The sequence below is a fragment of the Amaranthus tricolor genome, chromosome 17, assembly GCF_026212465.1.
Source record: "Amaranthus tricolor cultivar Red isolate AtriRed21 chromosome 17, ASM2621246v1, whole genome shotgun sequence".
NCBI classification, from domain to species: domain Eukaryota; kingdom Viridiplantae; phylum Streptophyta; class Magnoliopsida; order Caryophyllales; family Amaranthaceae; genus Amaranthus; species Amaranthus tricolor.
Window position 1 is genome coordinate 16883667 of NC_080063.1, and position 19975 is coordinate 16903641.

Genomic DNA, 19975 nt, shown 5'->3' on the forward strand with positions numbered 1-19975 from the left:
TAGTATAATAATTTTTGGTTTTTATTTTAAATTTCACAATAAAGTGATTTAATGTCACTTTATTTGGCCTATAGTGACATATGTAATTGTTACTATAATCTATGGTAGCATTTATGAGAAAGGTCGCTAGTGACTATGTCGCGAAAAGCTTTAGTATGATTTTTTATTATACCACTAAAAGGTCTAATAAATGTCACTAAATCCGTTATATATACCATGAGAAGTTTAAAGTAGTGATATTTAAATTAAATGCCATTAAATATATCTAACTAAAAATAAATTATATTATAGTGTATAATAAATTCACTTTGAAACAAATTAATTGGATATAATTACTATGTAACTTATAATAATAGCGAAAGGATGATTGGTGACTTGAAGAGTAAGATTAGTACATTTGCACCTTATCCTAATAAATTAAAATCCATTGAGTTTGTACTATTTAACTAAAAAACTCTCACATAAAATAATTAAAAAAAAAAAATAAAAAAGATGGAATAGAAAAAGGTGATAAAATGAGTACCCTATATTATGCATCTTTTGATTGTCTTTTAAGGGAAGACATAATTGAGAAGAAAGAACATAAAAGCAAAATTAATTATTCCACACACGTAATATAAAAATAAAATAGTAATGTTTATTTATTATATTTATTCCCTTACAATTTTAAGTATTTAGGTAGAGTGTAAGTCTCTTTTGGTTGAAACTTCAACATCATTTGCTGAATTATATTTTTTGTGTTACAGTTTCTACTTCTTTATCTTCATACCTTAAGTTTGAAATTTGAGTTAGCTACATAATGATGTCCTTAAAGTATATAGTGAAGGTTGATCATGAGTGATTGTAAAGCATCAACTTGTGTTATTTACAAAAATAAAGATTGGTTAGTACGTAATTGGTTACTACCAGTAGAGTATAAAAATGTTTTTGCAAATAAAAGAGAAATTTACAAAAAAAAATCGACATAAAAATAATTGTAATTACTGATATCAAATGAAACAAATTATTTTAGGTAAAAGAATCAAGAGAGTCTAGAGTTTTAGAATAGTTGTAAATACACATAAAAATTGTGTCAGTGTCAGGATTGTTGTGGGTCATGTAGGAGTAAGTCATGTATTTGAAGTGACAAGCCATGTATAGTAACTAGTTGTGTTGTGTCGCCTCGGCCACCTGAAACAATAACATGTGGGATGACACGATCCCATATGTTATGTGTCGTGCCGCAAATGCAAAGTAAGCATAGGTCACATGACATGCTATGTCAATCTTACAAAACGGTAATAATCATCAATTTATCTCAACTTATGAGTGTTTTCTATACTTAGTAGACTTGAAAATAAATGGAAACAATTTAAAAATTCACCAATTTAACCCTCTTTAATATGAACTTAGTTTAAGTTAATTGATAATAAAATTATCTTAACTTATTTTTCCTAAAACTAGCCCTAAAGAATTTGTGTCCTAGACTATTGACAATTATCTTTATTGAATTTATATATATTTTATATTTCTTTAGGCTCTTATTAATCTTTATACTTACACTCTTTAAGTTATTTGTCTTGTTATACATGTCCTAAAACTAAGATTGGGTCTCACAAACCGCAACCTTTTTAACCCTTAATTCAGAATATACTATGGTGTTTTCTTCCCTCCCAGATTTTTTATTATAGGTTTAGAGTATAATTTATTGGGTATGATGATACGAAGACGTACACAAATAAGTATAAAAGTTAATATCATCATCTCAAATCTTTAGAAGAAGTTGTAAGGAAGACAATCTTAACTTACAACCATAAAATATTCAACTCTAATTGACTTGCAACTTAGACCTTACTATAGATGGAAGAAAGGAGCCTGAAAAGAACTTGGTACCATTCAAACATAAATTAAGACCATAGGGGAGGAATCAAATTCCGTAGTGCTAAGATTAGTTGATAATTTGTTAATTAACAGAGAGATTAACAGAATGATTAACTAACATAATAGGGTCCAAGGGACAAAAGTATCAAACAAGCCAGAAAACATAATTTAATTATATTACAGCTCATCTTGTATGAAACTGTTTCACCATGACACAAGTCTGTACAATCAACTTATTTTTTTCTAATTGATCATTTTAAGATTGTAAGTGATCACTTTAGGGTTATAAATGATCACTTTAAAACTATTAAAGTGATCACTTTATAATTGGCCAACGTTTGTAAGCACAGTTATCAGGATCCCGACTCTAATCTACGATTCTACAATCTTACAATCTAAAAACAGGCGACCGATTCGAATCGTAGGTAGGATCTTAATGTGGTAGAATCGTGCGATCCTACTTAGCTCAAGAATTTAGGTGGTAGGATCCTAACACGATTCTACGATCCGATCCTAAATGGGTATTTCAATCATAAAATATTTTCATATAATATAGATTTCACTTACGTATAAATATATATTTAAAATAATTATATCAATACCTTTATAAAAATTCAAGTTTTTCTTGATTTGCAATTTAAAAATGATTACTAAATTTCTTTTTTTTTTTCAAAACATAATAGATGAAGTAAAATATGTTCTTACATACACTTAAAACCGGAAAAGAGAACAAATATAATTGATAATTAGTAATCCAAAGTACATTAATCATATTTGTAGGATCACACGATCCTACGATCCGATTTCGCCGATTTCGATCCTACCCCTCAACGATCCTAGATAGAATTTCGATCCTAACAACCTTATTTATAAGTGATCAATTTAAGACTGAAAGTGTATATTGATTAGCCCGATAGAAATAACCTCACTGTAAGTCAGTGTCATTTGAGAAATTGTGAAGCAACTAATAATAATATTGTTGAAATTAAAAATCCTAGGAAAAGCACAGGAGAGTTAGAAATGGACTTCCTACTTATAATTAAATTCTCACAATGGGACAACTAAGATTTGCCAAATCAAAAAAATCATCACTAATAGTAAGTTGTCATTTACCAAGTAGTACCCACTCTTGTCAAAATTTGCCCTTCTCAATTAATGGTTATATGTCAGTTATAAAAATCATTTGCTACTCGAATTCAGTTTTCTAGTTTTTTGGTTACCAACAGATTTGGATACAACTTCGATTCGGCTTTTCAAGGTGGGTTACATTTGAACAGCTCTAGGTATGGAGTGTGGAGGTGGGGACAGATGCAGGTTGAGGTGGTCAGGTGGACAGAGGTGTAAACATTTGTTGGGTCAAAAGCTTCAAATATAAGCGATTTCCAGTTGATTGTAAAGTGACCAATCCCCATTATAAGAGGCAATTGAAACCTATGAGATACTTGCTCTTCAATGTTGTCCCTCTTAATTTTAGACACAATATCCCCCCGGGATGATTAATTGACATCCAATCAAAAAAAGTATTCTGAATGGACTTAATAGGTAAATCACCTACTAGCGATAAAAATAAAGTGAATATAATTCAACCCAATACCAATATTATTTTGAAATAATTGTAATGTTATTTCCAGGCCGGAGAGTACATTACTCAATGCGTAAGTGTATTGCAACAACAACAGACCACAACGACCAATTACAAACTCAAATCAACCAAGTTCAAAGCTAACCCTACAGCAAAAATCAACTCATCTAAAACTCTATTAGTCACAAAAATCAAGAGATTCGAGTTTGACGGGGAAGTTTCTCAAAAACATCTACAGTCTCGTAACGACTCAGTTTGAAGCATGGTATGTTTATTGTTGAGAGCACACATGCGTTAAATTAGGATAAATTTCAATGAAAATTCCACGAAATACATATTATTTGCATTTGATCAAAATATGTAATATCGTACAATCGAATCGGATACAAGGGAAGACAAATGGTACCTGTTCTATGATGAAAAAGCGATCATCAACAGTATTAACACATCTTCGACAAAAATATAATGCTCGGCTTCTGAAGCAGTTTGCAATCATCTCGAAGGCAATAGCCTTGTTCACGACACCGCACTTGAAAAGATATGTGAACTCAGAAGTTAACTGAAGAATATGAATTTCTGTGACGGTAAGTAGGTCCTCTAAACCTTTGCACCAAGGACATAAAAGCACTCTGCATATGTAGGTGAAGACGGCAGCAGGATGTGAGATAATGACAGTTCATGCCAAGTAGCTGTTCATTATAAATTTAATGCAGACATGATTTGAGGAAGTCCAGATTAGAGCTGTTCATTCTTATCATCGGGTTGATTTCGGGTTAGATGTTTCGGGTCGCTTTGAAATCGGTTTTGTGTCCATGTTTTTTACATAATTGTAAATCATTTTTGAAGTTGGGTTAAATTAGGTTCGGTCACAAGGTTGGGTAAATTTCGGGTCATCGGGGCTTTTTGAACACCTCTAGTCGAGATGCATTCAGCTTAATCCTTACAACAGTAAAGAACTACTACTACCGTCCAGAATTATTAGGTCAATATACTATAGTTTTGGAAGTCAAGAAAAATATTACACTTTCTAAAGTAAAACTAGATCAAGGTTGTTTCAAATTTAACCATATCTCACTTAGACAAGGTTTGAAGAGACGAAGACGACAAGGAGATAACAAACAGAAAAGGTTATAACCATAGTGAATCCTCACTTATAAGGGGCTGGGATCTCACGATAAACAACCAGCAGGATTTACAAAATCATACTAACGAAACCAAAACTAGCCCAACATGAGAATTTACACAGCTTCAGCTAATTAATATTTTAGTCGGGAAATTAATGAAAGGTCTAACTCTGCTTGTGAGTGTTTGTCGTTCATTGCCGGTCTCACGATCGGATAAAGGAGAAGGGTGTACGTTAAAGTTTGTGACAACCAGAAAAGTAAAAACTAGTCACATCCCATGAATATTAATGAAAGGACCATTGGGTGCTTACCTTTACTCGATCTGGTACGCTGATCCAAAAATCTAAGTTCGGGATAACCTGGAGAGCAAAAAGGCAAGAAAACAATTTTAAAACATGCAGATGAGAGAACTAAACCAAGGAGCAGCAATTAGTACTTCAATACACAAAAAAATCTGGAATGATAGACCACATGCACAGGTTCACAGCATTATCCCTAAAATTGTAGTACATCATGAGTCATGACCAAACTAATTGACAAGGTTGCATAACAGACATACATCTAAACCACGAATTCCAAGAGAAAAATATCTGTAGATTCCACCTATAAGCAAATAGGCTCCAACACTGCACAACAATCTGAGAAAAAAAAAAACAAAGATGAGAAAAATAAGAAATCCAAAGAAAAACAGACACATGCAAACGCATGACTCTAAAGCAGACACGCACGGTTGGTACTAACATTGTCAAAAGGACTCCAAACCATCCCATTCCTGTTCTACGACCTGCAATCTTGGGACAGCCTGAGGGATGTCTTATCTCAGTGGCCTGTCAAAAAGTCAAAATACAGCATATCATTCAAAATCTGACTATGAATACATCTACTCTCTTAAAAATGCAAAATCATCTAAAGTTCTTTTACAGAGCTTCGATAAGATTATAATCTGAAATACAAAGCTTTGAATTATGAAGACATGAAGCTAATATTCAAGAGCACTTACATAGTGACATTTGCCTAGTGTTTGGAGTGACTCCGGATCCTGCATAGGTAAAAGACATACAAATCGGCAGTCTAGCAACCATAATTAATGATCATCAGAGGATTTTAAAATCGGTAAATATTCTTACCCTAACACCATTTGGATCACAAACAACAGACACAGTAAGCGAACAGTTAGCTCCATCAGCATTGTTTGACATTGTAATTGTGACACCCTTATCTGGAGTCTTCCTATCTGGTTTAAAACCAAAACAGTATATTAAAAAGACGTTAGCAGGACTTTCAAGTACCTCAAACTCTTCTCACATAATAAAATTGCACACGTGGGCAAGCCATAATAGTGAACAGATCAATGTCCATCCCACGGTCAGGCGAAACAATACTATAGGTTTGTTCCCCACAGTGGAGACAAAAAAATGAGAAAAAAAGAAAAACATGGTAAAATTATGTTTGATCAAGAACGATCTCTAATATGAAGAGACAATGGCCATGCTATGTTGTGTGTTGAAGTGTGTTGACACTTGGTTGGGAAAGCAATGGCTTGTGTTGATGGAGCATATGATGGGCAAGCAAGGACTTATACTAGCCATGAAAATCGTGGGATGCTTGGATGGACAAGTGTATGGGACATGCTTGAGGGAGCGAAGAAGAGGAGACTCTGAAAGGCTGCCTGGGAGAGCAGCATAGACCAGCGAAGAAAGTGGCCTCAAGAGGCTTGCTCGGGCGAGCAGGAGCACGGACAGCAGACAGAAGCTGGCGGGGGCGCTGCCTGGGAGAGCAACCTCTGTCAGGGCCTCACTTTTGACGTTTCTCATGTGTGAAGACATTCTGGAGTACTCCTTGAGCCTATAAAGAAAGCTCCAAGGATCAAAAGCTCCAAGGATCAAAAGAAGGGCATTGGGGGGGGGGGGGGGGGGGGGTACAACCACCTTCGTTTTTGGTTGCCATAGGGAGAGAAGAGAGCTTGTATTGTGAGGAAAAACCATTGGTGCGCAACCAACACTAGAGAGTAGAGTGTGTTTGTGAGATTGTAATCTTGATGTAATTTGTCAAAATTTTATCAACAAATACAAATTATTTGCTTTAAGGGGAGGATACTTACTAAGGTATCCATATAACACTTGTGTGAGTGGTCATTTGCATTATTCGTTTGTTGTGTCTGTTGATTTGTTTCTTCTTCCTCATCTCCGTCGTTTCTCGGCCATTAGTGTTCATTTCACAACAAATTCAATTATACTTCATACATAATAACTTCTATTGAGTTTTTATATATGATTTATCATGCACATGGTTAAATTTTCATCAATTGATAAACTACTTCCAAGCCGTGCACTATACAAGCAAAGTATCACATGAAGAGCCTAAAAAGCCTGGAACTGGAAGGGCAATGGCACCTCTGTTAAGAAGGTATCTTCATTCCTTGCCAATAAAAGCGTTCAGATGAAGAAAATATAGTGTGACAAACTAAATTTCCTGAACTGAAAAGGCAGATAAACAAGAAGATATACATTTTTACCTGTTAGATTGATGTCGAAATTCCTCCCACGTCCTATTGTTGTGCATGCATAGTATCCTGCACAAACATGGCTTGGATCACTAACATTAGGAGTTTAGGACAAAACAATTGCAGCATAGGAAGGAGGGCAAGCATTTTCCAAAAGGCTAAAACGTCTATCAGGGCATTCATATTATTAGCAAACCACATGTGTAAACCAGAAAGCACCAGAAGATCTAAGACACGACTTTCAACCCCAAAGAAAGTTTAAATCTAAGACACGCTACAAATACCCAAAACAAGAGTTTGAAAAGATTCGATTTTACCACAGGAAATTCTGAACAGCTCAAGCAAAATAGACCAATAAACTAACAAATACAAACCATATGATCAGTCTCACAATAAGATATCCCCAAATCTGGCACAGACAACTACACTATGGTGCTAATCATTGCAACCCGACCTCTATAAAAGTAGTTGAGGTTACTTATACTGATATGTTATCAAATTGCACTTGTAGGAAAATTTCTGATCAATGATTTTGGCAAATATAATTATTTGCAGAGTCAGCATGGAAGATATGGAAAAAAATTCAAGATCAGGAGAGCTCAGGGGATGGGGCAACTAGACTATGTGAAAGTGCCAGAAGTGCCAATGTATTATGAGAGGGAAAGAATGGGTACATCTATTCAATCAGACAATCACAAATGTAAGATGGCAAACATATAACTGGAGAGGCGAAGATGCACAAGCACCATTATCAAAAAAAATACAATTAAGGGCAAAATGTTGTGTAAGGAGAAAGCAGACAAAGTTATTGAAAACGATCGCCAAATACTTACGATGTTAAGAACAAACAACAATGAGCAAAATTAAGTTTGACAAAGTAACAAACAAGGACACAAAGATTTAAGGAGGTTCACCCAATGATGGCTACGTCCTCCGTGGTGTGTAGTTTATGTTTATATTATATCAAATGAATACAAACAACACTTCAATATGAAGAATTACAATTGAGATAGAGATAACAACAATAGGCTATGTGTTTGGCTTAAGGGTTGTGTTTGATGTGTTTTGCATACTTGAAGTGTGGGTATGAGAGCCCTATTTATAGTGCTAGGTACTTGAAGATGAATGGCTCACATAAATACATAGTTAATTTAGGGTAATGAATACTATGAAATAACTCTAAGAACTTGAAAAGACATTATCTCAAGAGTCACACACATGAGACTCTTCACCTTAATCTTCATTAACACCAATAATTCCCATGAATACTCTTCACCTTATTACACCCTTTTGGATTCCACAACTCAAGAGTCACACACATGAATTCAACCCTTTAATGTGCACTCAAGTCACACATTAGTATAGTATCATTTATAATCACATTAGTATACTACCATTCATAACAATCTCCACCTTGACTTGAGTTCACCCAAGTCACAACATTCATCAATCCACTTCATATTCAAAAAACATACACACCTCAAAATGCCTAAGAGGGCATTATCTCAAGCAAGGAGCTAAACCTACCAAGTCAACACATAACTCAAACTTGGTAGTAGGTAATGACTTTGTCATCATGTCGGCCGGATTTTCCGTAGTGTCAATTTTCTTCAATAACACCCTTTTGTGCTCAACTTCATCCCGGATAAAGTTATACTTAATGTCAATGTGCTTGGACCTTCTATGAAATGTATTTTGATTTCTAGCCAAATGTATTGCACTTTGACTATCACAATGCACACTTACCTCACACACCTTATTGCACATTTCACCAACAAGACCTTTAAGCCATTTTGCTTCCTTGAAGGACTCGGCCACGGCTATGTACTCCGCTTCGGTTGTAGAAAGAGCAACCACATCTTGCAAAGATGATTGCCAACTAATCGCCGAACCACCCAAAGTAAACACGAACCCACTTGTGGACTTTCTATTATCTAGATCACCACCATAATCCGAGTCACAAAACCCGGTTAGCTCACTTGAATTTTTCCCATACATGAGACAAACATTTGAAGTATCTTTCAGATACCTCAATAGCCATTTTAGTGCCTCCCAATGTCCCTTACCCGGATTAGACATATATCTACTCACCAAACTCACCGCATGAGCAATGTCGGGCCTAGAGCATACCATAGCATACATAACGCTACCAACGGCACTAGTGTATGGAATTCTTACCATTTGCTCTTCTTCCTCTTTTGTTTGTGGACACAAATTCTTGGACAATTTGAAATGAGAAGCAAGAGGAGTAGACACACCTTTAGCATCATCCATGGAGAAACGTTGAACAACTTTCTCAATGTACTTCCTTTGACTAAGGTATAAGACACCCTTAGCCCGATCTCTCAAAATCTCCATCCCAAGAATCTTCTTGGCTTCACCAAGATCTTTCATATCAAATTCACTTGAAAGCAACTCTTTCAAGTCCTCCACCTTAAGCAAAGAGCTACATGCTACTTTTGTACCATTGCCTTGGAGATTGCTTCAACCCATACAATGACCTCTTCAATCTACACACATGATTCTCCTTACCGGCTACCTCAAAACCTTCTGGTTGCTTCATAAAGATTTCTTCTTCAAGCTCACCGTGAAGAAAAGCCGTCTTTACATCCAATTGATGTAACTCCAAATCCTCCATCGCCACCAAAGCAAGCAATGCCCTAATAGAAGAGTGTTTCACGACCGGAGAGAAAACTTCGTGAAAATCAATACCCTCAATTTGAGAGTATCCCTTTGCAACAACCCTTGCTTTGTAGATGGGAGGAATATCACTAGAAGGACCCTCCTTCCTTTTGAATATCCACTTGCACCCCACAATCTTCTTTTTCTTTGGTGCAACAACGATATCCCAAGTTCCATTCTTCGCAAGAGATTCCATCTCTTGTTTCATAGCAATCAACCACTTGCTTGAGTCATTTGAGGCCATAGCCTCCTTGTACGTACTTGGTTCATTTAACCCTTCAACTTCGCTAGCAATGTTGAGAGCATAAACAACATAATCACACTCTTCAATGTACCTCCTTGGAGCCACGATCTTCCTTCTTTGCCTAGTTGTGGACAAAGGAGGAGACCTTTGTTGAACATCATCATTTTTCTCATTATCAATATTGGAGGATTCAACCTCTACTTGTGCTTCATTATCATCATTATTAAAAGGTTTTTCAACATTAGATATAAGCATGCTATCTTCATCAAAAACAACATCTCTAGAAACAATAATTTTCTTTGAATCATTACACCATACCCTATACCCCTTTACACCCACTCCATACCCCACAAAGATACCTTTTCTAGCCCTAGGTTCTAACTTACCATCATTTACATGAATATAAGCTGGACAACCAAAGATTCTAAGACTAGAATAGTTTACCGGAGTGTTGTACCATACCTCTTGTGGCGACTTGAACTTCAAGGCGGTATGAGGTGAACGGTTGATCAAATAACATGCCGTAGCCACCGCTTCGGCCCAAAATTGTTTCCCCAAATTTGCTTGATTTAGCATGCATCTTGCCCTTTCCAATAACGTTTTATTCATCCTCTCCGCAACACCATTTTGTTGAGGACGACCTGCACAAGTTCTATGTCTAACAATACCTTCATTAGAACAATAATTGAGAAACTTGCTATCAACAAATTCAAGACCATTGTCGGTTCTCAAGGTCTTGATGCTCCTACCGGCTTTCTTTTCAATCATCTTCTTCCATTCCAAGAAGACATCAAAAACTTCATATTTATGTTTTATAAAGTAACACCAAACTTTTCTAGAGTAATCATCAATAAAGGTCAACATGTAGCTACAACCACTAAGGGAGGGCGTTCGTGAAGGCCCCCACAAGTCGGAATGGACATAATCTAATATCCCCTTAGTGTTGTGGATGGCGGGTTTAAAACTAACTCTCTTGTGTTTCCCATAAACACAATGTTCACAAAAACCAAGGTTCCCAAAATTTTTTCCATCAAATAAACCTTGTTTAGAGAGTTCAAACATACCTCTTTCGCTCATGTGACCAAGCCTCAAGTGCCAAAGTTTGGTGTCACGATCGGACATTGTGCTTGTGGATACATTCGCCGAGCCAAGAATGGTTGAACCTTGAAGAGCATACAAACTCCCATTCAACCTCCCCTTCATCACCACTAGTGAACCCTTGGCTACCTTCATAACTCCACCTTCACAAGTGATTCTACACCCGATCTTATCAAGAGTACCCAAAGATAAAAGATTCTTTTTCAAGCCCGGGACATACCTTACATCGGTTAAGGTCCTCACAATCCCATCAAACATTTTAATTTTAATGCTCCCAATCCCAACAACCTTACATGTGGTGTTGTTTCCCATGGTAACATTTCCCCCATCAACACTTTCAAATGTATGGAAGAAAGTTTTGTTGGGAGTCATGTGGAATGTGCACCCCGAATCAAGAATCCATTCATTATTACCTTTGTACTCATGAGTGGCAACAAGAACATCGCCATCATCACTATCATTCACGTAACTAGCATTGGCATTGCTAGTTCCTTCCCTTGCCTCTTCTTCTAGCTTTCTCTTAAGCTTCCAACAATCCTTCTTGATGTGGCCCTTAAGCTTGCAATAGTTACAAGTCTTATTTTTGTTTGGCCTTACGGACTTGGACCTTCCTTTACCCTTGTTTCCACTCCCACTAGTGGAACCTTTCTCTTGTGACCTCCCTCTTACAAACAAACCGTCACTAGCATTGCTTGGTGACTTTTGTGACAATTGTGTATCAATGAGATCCCTTTGAGTCAAGGCATTCTTCACATCATCACTACTCAAATTATCTCTACCATAAAATAGAGTTTCTCTAAAATTTTTATAAGAAGGGGGTAAAGAACATAAAAGATAAATTGCCAAGTCTTCATCATCAAGCTTAACATCAATGTTTTGTAAATCCATAACAATGGAACAAAACTCATCCAAGTGAGGTTTTAAAGGTTTACCTTCCTCCAAGCGTAAGTCGTAGAGTCTACTCTTCAAAAGTAGCCTATTGGTAACACTCTTGGCCATGTAGAGTGATTCCAATTTCTCCCATATACTCTTGGTTGTTGTTTCTTTAACAACCTCTCTTAGAACTTCATTGGATAAGCATAATTGGATTGCCGATAACGCCTTTGTGTCTATCTCTTCCCGTCTCGATGCGGACATTCCTTCCGGCATCTTCTCTACACCATCAATCGCCTTGTGCACACCATTTTGAATCAAAATGGCTCTCATTTTGACTTGCCATAAGCCAAAGTTTACATTCCTATCAAACTTCTCAATATCGAGCTTCATTGTAGTCATGATTTTCAAGTAATAATTTCTTAAAACACCGCAAAATAACCTTGGCTCTGATACCAATTGAAAACGATCGCCAAATACTTACGATGTTAAGAACAAACAACAATGAGCAAAATTAAGTTTGACAAAGTAACAAACAAGGACACAAAGATTTAAGGAGGTTCACCCAATGATGGCTACGTCCTCCGTGGTGTGTAGTTTATGTTTATATTATATCAAATGAATACAAACAACACTTCAATATGAAGAATTACAATTGAGATAGAGATAACAACAATAGGCTATGTGTTTGGCTTAAGGGTTGTGTTTGATGTGTTTTGCATACTTGAAGTGTGGGTATGAGAGCCCTATTTATAGTGCTAGGTACTTGAAGATGAATGGCTCACATAAATACATAGTTAATTTAGGGTAATGAATACTATGAAATAACTCTAAGAACTTGAAAAGACATTATCTCAAGAGTCACACACATGAGACTCTTCACCTTAATCTTCATTAACACCAATAATTCCCATGAATACTCTTCACCTTATTACACCCTTTTGGATTCCACAACTCAAGAGTCACACACATGAATTCAACCCTTTAATGTGCACTCAAGTCACACATTAGTATAGTATCATTTATAATCACATTAGTATACTACCATTCATAACAGTTATCAGTGGCTGTAATTGAATGACACAAAATACCAAAGAGCGGGAAAGCGGCCAAACATGCAAAAAAAAAAAATTCCCACAAAATATAGTTTTTTACTTCTACCCTTCAAGAGGTTCATTTTATAGACAGATGATTGCATACTTGCATTCTAGCAACAAGCAAAAGGAAATGGTAAACCAAAGCCATGAAAGGTATATAGGATCTAATAAGAATCTAAATAAAATTACATCCAGCTTTTTGCTAAAACTCTAAAATGAAAAAGAAGTCTCATTGGTGATATGCAATATCTTATCTGCAAGAGAAAAGTTCAGCACACAGTTGAAGACTTGAAGTAATAAAAAACAACATTGATTAGCAATCAAACATAGTAGCACAAATTATGAACCAGAAGTTCGAGCAGCAGAGAAGGACTTCCGAATTCCGATACACTCTAAATATAGAATTTGGCTTAAGAGAACACAATCAGGACTCCCTCCTCAAATGATCAATCGTAAAATAGCACACTACAGCATGATAAAATCATCTTGGAAAATTAAGCCACAAGCTTTTGTGTCATCCAAAATTTATGCACTGTGCAGTGAACTAAAAACAAATTCAGAGACATCGGGAACAGTCATTATTGCAATTCTTTCGAATATTCACACCCAAGTCTTCAACAACAATATAAGACCATAGCATTATCATTGTTGTTTCTTCAAGGGGTCATAATCCCTTAGCTACCGATTATGCCAGGACGGCAGGACCACACCAATGGGGAAACGAAGTACTTGTAGTAGGCAGAAGATAGAGGTACTCTTAATAGTCTAAACAAAAGATCTCACCTCTAGTGTATTTAGCCACAAGGGCACTGCAATCCATTCCGCAACGTGATGGCCCCCCACAATCCTGAAAAATGAAAGAAATGCCTGATATAAGACTAACAAAAAGAAAAGTATATAAATGTGGATGATGACTTTAGCACATGCCTTTTCCCATCATTTAGATAGTCAGACAACTGGACAACAGTATCACTAGCTAACAGATTAAAGGTTTCAAATACATTGTGTTCTTCACATATTAATTGTGAATAAACTGTGGGTGTTCCATGTCAGTAATCTGTAAAGTTTCACCCACATATAGTACAACTGTTTATTTATCATACTACATGCCATGTTCTATAAGGTCAAATCTAATAAACAAAAAGATTCGTGATGAATTGCACAAGATTGTTTTGAAACGGGTGTATGAAAAAAAGATACTAAATGTGAGAATTACACGGGTTTAAGGTAATTCACAATTATGATGTTAGCATTGGAAAGGAAATTTTATTTCCCTATGGACGCAACTGGTGCCTATATCTTCGTCAAAAATAACCCTCCACGTGCACTTGTAAAAATCTATTGTTTGTACAAAGAATTTCATTAGGAGGCACCTATTCTTTATTTCATTTTGTCAATGACACGTGTTTTTTAAAGAGTGTTGTTTAAAACCAACTTTATTAACTTCTAGGCTTTTGACTCCACTCCCCTCTCTCTCTCGTTCGTGTGACCCACAGCTCCTAACTCCTCTACTCATTTTCAGCCTCCTTTCGTCTTCACTATGTCTCATCAAGTTTGAACCCAATCATGAATCGTAGTGATTGAAATTCAAAACTCAAATATCACCGTCAAAAAAATTACAAAAGTGATTATGTATCAAACATGTCTTATGTAATACTACTATCAAGTACAAAACTTGTGCTAATGAAGAACATTATAACCCTATTAATCATCATTTTCAGGTTGATAAAAAATGAAAGAGAATTTACAAGACCCTTAAAAGAGTTATCTTAGCAAGTAAAATGACCCCTTTTTTTGAAGAAAAGGTTGCTAAGCTTCACACAACTCCAGTTAACTAGAGACTATAAAGGAGTGTTCAAGTTGAAGTGTTGAACATCAAGTTCCCAAATTAATTGATTGATAATGTTGTATCCCAGTTTGAAAGTAAAGATTCCCATAATAAGGATCAAAGAACATAAACAAAATACTGAAATGAAAGTAATAACCTACCCAACAATCAACACATCTTGGAGGGTCATGATTGAAGATCAGTCCATCACAAAGCTACAAAAGAAAACGTGGAAAAATGAACTTTAGCAAGGAAGAGACTAAAGCAGTATCTGATAAGAAACTGAAATAAGCATAATTCTGATACATAGATCTAACATAGCTAGTAAGGAGTCATTTCTAGTCAAGTTCCTGCTTGAAAATCATTTCTAGGCCTTGGAAAGTTACAATTATGTTTAGGAAATCACATTTATGTTTAGCCAGTTGATAATGACAATAAAATAATCAAAAGTATTAAAAAATTCAGCCACTTTGTGAAATCAAGATGTAGTAAAACCGTATACAAAGAGTGTAACCTGGTAAAGCCAACCTGAAACCAGATGATAGTATCATTTGCAGCTATTTTGTAAAACCTGAAAATCATAATAGACATAAAATTCATCAAAGATTCTGTTGATCCAGGGAATCAAATGCGGAACAGTAGAGAATGACATTGATCAAGCCCATCAAGGGTAATACGCTCTTTCCCACACCCTCTCAAATACCCTCACAATATCACTTAAACAAACCTAAAAGACATATGATTGTCAGATCTTTGACAGATCCTTAAAGAGGCAAAATAATGGCTACTAAAGTCTAAACCAATAACAACAATCAAGCGGCCACATAAAAAAAGGAGAAAACTATTCTTCCAAGAAGAAACATGAAGTACAATGTTCCTTGCTGCGGTGTTTCGATTTTTGTATAACCGCATGTACAACATTTTTCATTTTGTTAAATTGTGATCTTGCGAAGGCTTGTCACCCCAAAGAATCACAAATATATTATGATCTTTCCATTGCTTCTTTCGGTTGTGCTTCAGTATACGGATTCACTTTATGAACTATAGTGCAAAATACTGCTCATATCACCATATTCTGAAGGCTTTTAAGCTTACTGCAAGACAACCGCAAAATCATATGTATTGAATGCAAAACTTGAGCTATACTTCTAAGTTCTAAGAGGGAGCCCACTCGGTAAAGGGCTTTACCTAATAAGAAAGCACATAAAATACTACCCACATGTGAGGATGACATGTCCAAAGAAGAGGTCAACACCTCCACGTTCTCCAAGTCACACGCCAAGTGAATCTAATAACCATTTAGGGTGTCTAGGCTTAGGAGTCTACTTATAAATACAACACTTTACCCACCAGAAAAGGATTCAATCTTCATCATTTTGAAATACACAAAGACACTAAGCGGAAAGCGTATTAACTTTAATCTCTCCCTCTATAAAATTTCGGAGATTCTAGCAATGAATAATCTTTAAGAATTGCATAAATGACCTCACATCCATAACAGAACCGTTTTTATACATTATTGAACACACGTCACAAGAAATTACTATAATCTAGAGTGACAATATCTCTTTCTCTTTCTGCTACAGGGGTAGTGACTTAAGCATTAAAGGAGTTATGCTTGTTTAGCAAGAATGAGAATTACTAGAAGTTTGTGGAACATTCTCTTTGGATCCAAGGAGTCATTAAATAGGCCCATACAACACATACTACCCCCTCACACAGAGGAATATGTATGAATTCACAATCTACCTAGTTTTTAAAAATCATCCAAAATTTACATCTTTTATGTGAATTCACATGGCAATAAGTGAATTAGGTTACACTAATATGCTTGGGTAATCAACTAATCATTTTGAGAACAAAGTTAGGCTCTTAAGTTCAGTGCATTCATTGCACTTGGAAGGTTCAACAAATTAAACTTCAAACCAAGCTAATCACCCTATTATTCCAACTGCTACTTCAAGCCCTAATTGCAAAAACAATGCCTCTAATGTTTCACTCTAAATTAAAAAAAATAAAAATAAAATAACTCTCTTTGACACAGACAATACAACAAATAAATCATTAACAAGAAAAACGAAGTTCCAACAAATAACCCTAACCTCTACATAACTTCAAATATTAAGTAGAATCAATAATGAAATCAAGAACAGAAAAAAAGCCACAAATCCCATCAGAAAACGAAACAAACTAGGTTAATTGCAATTACATAATTCTACTATGGGAAACACATGTTCACACTTCATACTCGATGCGACCAAAGATCTATAGTTCTTATCGCAAATTATAATGGACTATAAATGATTCATCAAATCACCGGTACTTCTTATCTATGTGAAGTTGCAAACATGTTTGCTACTGATAGTCAATCACACCTTATTACTAGCAACATTAAGGTTGTCAGGTTGTCCGGGAGTCACGGGATTGAAATATTGAATTGTTGAAATGTACAATGAGCAACATACTCGGGAAAACTAGCTTCAAAAGCAGTCATGCAGATATACCCCTCCGACCTCCGTCCCATTCATTTTGCTATGTTTCCGCTCAAAATCTCTCGCATTGAAAAACTAATACACCCAATTAATCATCACAAATTAATCAAAACTTTTCCCAGATAGCAAATGTAGCTAATACATTTAGAAAATTCAAAATACGCGATTTAAGTTCGTCATTAACAATACCTATAACCAAAAATCATCATAAAATTAATCAAAACGTACCCATCTTCGCTGAGAATTCCATGAGGAAGATTCTTAATAGGAGAAGTCAAACTGTAACTGTATATTTTGTTGCCTTCAAGAGTATCATAATCGCAAGTAGCAGCTGACACTGAGTTAATGCTGACTCGTATCAAAATCGTGAGTAGAAAGAGAATGAACTTTGCTGTCAAATTGTGACCCAAAGTGATATTCATCTTGAATCTTGGTTGAGCTTTTAGAATCAAGATGAACAAATTTTTAATGGTGCTTCATTTTCTTGAAATCGTTTCCATAACTATGGTGATCGAAATCTGAGAATAATCGGGGGTTTTCTCTCCGATATACTTACCCCGTTCCACCTCAGTTTTTTTTTTATTTTTTTGAAAGGAACCCGTCCCACCCCATTTTACTCTTTTTTTATTTTAGTCTATAATTTGTTTCTATTTCTATTTTTTGAGATAATTTCACTGTTTTCCCTTTTATTTTTAATTATCCTCCACCTTAATCTATTAATAGGGATGGTCAAGAATCTAAAATTATAGTATGTTCACACAAGATTCGTTCTTAATTTTAGGATTAGTATTTTTTTAGATAGTATAGATTTTGATTTGAGCCTCAGTCAAATAAAAACATAGTTTAGGTCTGGATATAAAGTCTTTGTAATTCAAAATCAATTTAAAATTTGTACGAAAATTGTTTTATATTTATTTGGACTCAATTTAAATTATGTACTATTGAGCCATTTTAGTAATAATTAAACTACTAAATATAAAAAAAGCATAAGTATAAATAATTAAATTAAAAACTCATTTAGAATCAATTTAGAACCGTGAACCCATCAGACTCAGTGGGTCTGAATTTAGGTTTAAAATTAATGGATATGCTGTCGGGTTTAGTTGGGTTTGGCCCATGACCCTCCTTACCCACTATAATCAATTTTTTAATCTTTGTGTCATTAAACTATTGAGCTAAATAAGTTTTACGGGGTAGTCTAACATTAAGCTAATTTGTGTCAAGGAATCAACTCAACCAAAAGCTTAAGCTAATGGTTGAGGCCCCAAAATATGTTATATACTCTAACATTAGCTAATTTGACTTGTTGCAGATAACCAGGTTTTTCAATGAGATAAACGGAGGATGTCCGCCTATACCCCATTGTCGTTTTGTGGAATTGTGGGTTTCACAAAATAAGCATATTGCACGGACACGGCTTGACATAGCTTGACATGACATAACCTGTTCAGCACATTTGTGATATGCCATGGTTAAGGATGGTCATGTGTTCGACATTTTTTAACCATTCTCAAATCTGACCCTAAATTTAGGGTCCTAATTCAATTTTTGTGACCTGATAGACCTGGATATGGGCCCCAGTTTAGAAAAAGATTTACGTCTCCGCTTTTTATAATCAGTCTCTAGACCCCACTTAAGACCTAAACTCTCTCTAGATCCATTATAGACATGACCCATGATCTAACTCATTTAAACTCATTTAAATTTTAAGACCTAAACTCTCCCTAGATCTACTATAGACATGACCCATGATCTAACTCATTATTTATAAATTCATTTAAATTTTAAACTCAGTTTATAGCATTTGAACCCATTTTGTACTTATATATGATACATAGAAATATTTTAGACATAAATAAATCTCTAAATTTACGATGGTTAAAGTTTGAAGAATTAAATTAAGATTTATTTATAAACTATTTAAGACCATATACACATCAAACCCAATAGATCTAAATTCAGGTATAAAATTTATTTATAAAAATAAATGAATTTAAATCAATAATTAAGATTTGATTGAATTTGATCTAAATCCGGAGCATTTGTAGCCTAACCCATGTTTAAAGCTATTAAGAAGTAAGAACCACCAACAATATATTAGGCCGTGCATGTTTTATAATAAAAAGACGGAAAATGTGCCCATAATACGTTCAAGAACAATTTATGTAATTTTTGCAAAGCATATTTTTCAATTCACGTTAATTATAAATATATGGTACTTAACTTGTTAGTTATCAAATTGTGTCATTTGCGACAAAGATCAAAACTATTCAACAATGAATACAATCAATAATCATGATGCATTAAGTATTTCAGAAGAAAAAAAAACATTTTATCTAATTTATTTTACACCGTTGAGATGATAAATCCAATAATGCAAAATAAAGAGACTTTTAGCGAATCTTGTTTTAAAAAATGAATATACACGGACACTCTACCAAATCTTGTTTTAAAAATGAAAATATACACGGACACCCATATATGAGTATTATCATGTTTAAGAATGATGATTTCATTTAAAAATTTAAAATTGACTTAAATTCATTATTTGGCAAATTAAAAATTTTTAAATTTGAATTTAAATTAAATTCC

General features: G+C 35.0%; 1 protein-coding gene across 2 annotated transcripts; it reads right to left on the reverse strand.

Annotated features, from left to right (window-relative positions):
• Positions 1 to 868: 868 nt before the first annotated feature.
• On the reverse strand, positions 869 to 17995 carry LOC130803668 (uncharacterized). Of its 2 annotated transcripts, none has more exons than XM_057667870.1 (11): positions 17612 to 17995; positions 15420 to 15462; positions 15053 to 15106; positions 13847 to 13910; positions 7082 to 7138; positions 5694 to 5800; positions 5567 to 5605; positions 5295 to 5393; positions 5126 to 5204; positions 4878 to 4925; positions 869 to 4071 (listed from the first exon to the last, which is right to left on the reverse strand). In XM_057667870.1, exons 1-11 carry the CDS (start codon positions 17803 to 17805, stop codon positions 4040 to 4042), a joined length of 816 nt encoding a protein of 271 aa, XP_057523853.1. In that variant the 5' UTR covers positions 17806 to 17995; the 3' UTR covers positions 869 to 4039. The 2 variants fall into 2 exon arrangements, with proteins under 2 accessions (XP_057523853.1, XP_057523852.1); XM_057667869.1 differs by having other exon boundaries at positions 876 to 4071; positions 5308 to 5393; positions 17612 to 17991.
• Positions 17996 to 19975: the final 1980 nt, after the last annotated feature.

Coding starts and splice junctions, on each gene's coding strand:
- LOC130803668 (XM_057667869.1), bottom strand. CDS start 17,805: ATGAATATCACTTTGGGTCACAATTTGACAGCAAAGTTCATTCTCTTT. Junction 7,139..13,846: donor TGTGGCTAAATACACTAGAG/GTGAGATCTTTT, acceptor ATGTTTGTGCAG/GATACTATGCATGCACAACA. Junction 5,394..5,566: donor CACTAGGCAAATGTCACTAT/GTAAGTGCTCTT, acceptor ACTTTTTGACAG/GCCACTGAGATAAGACATCC.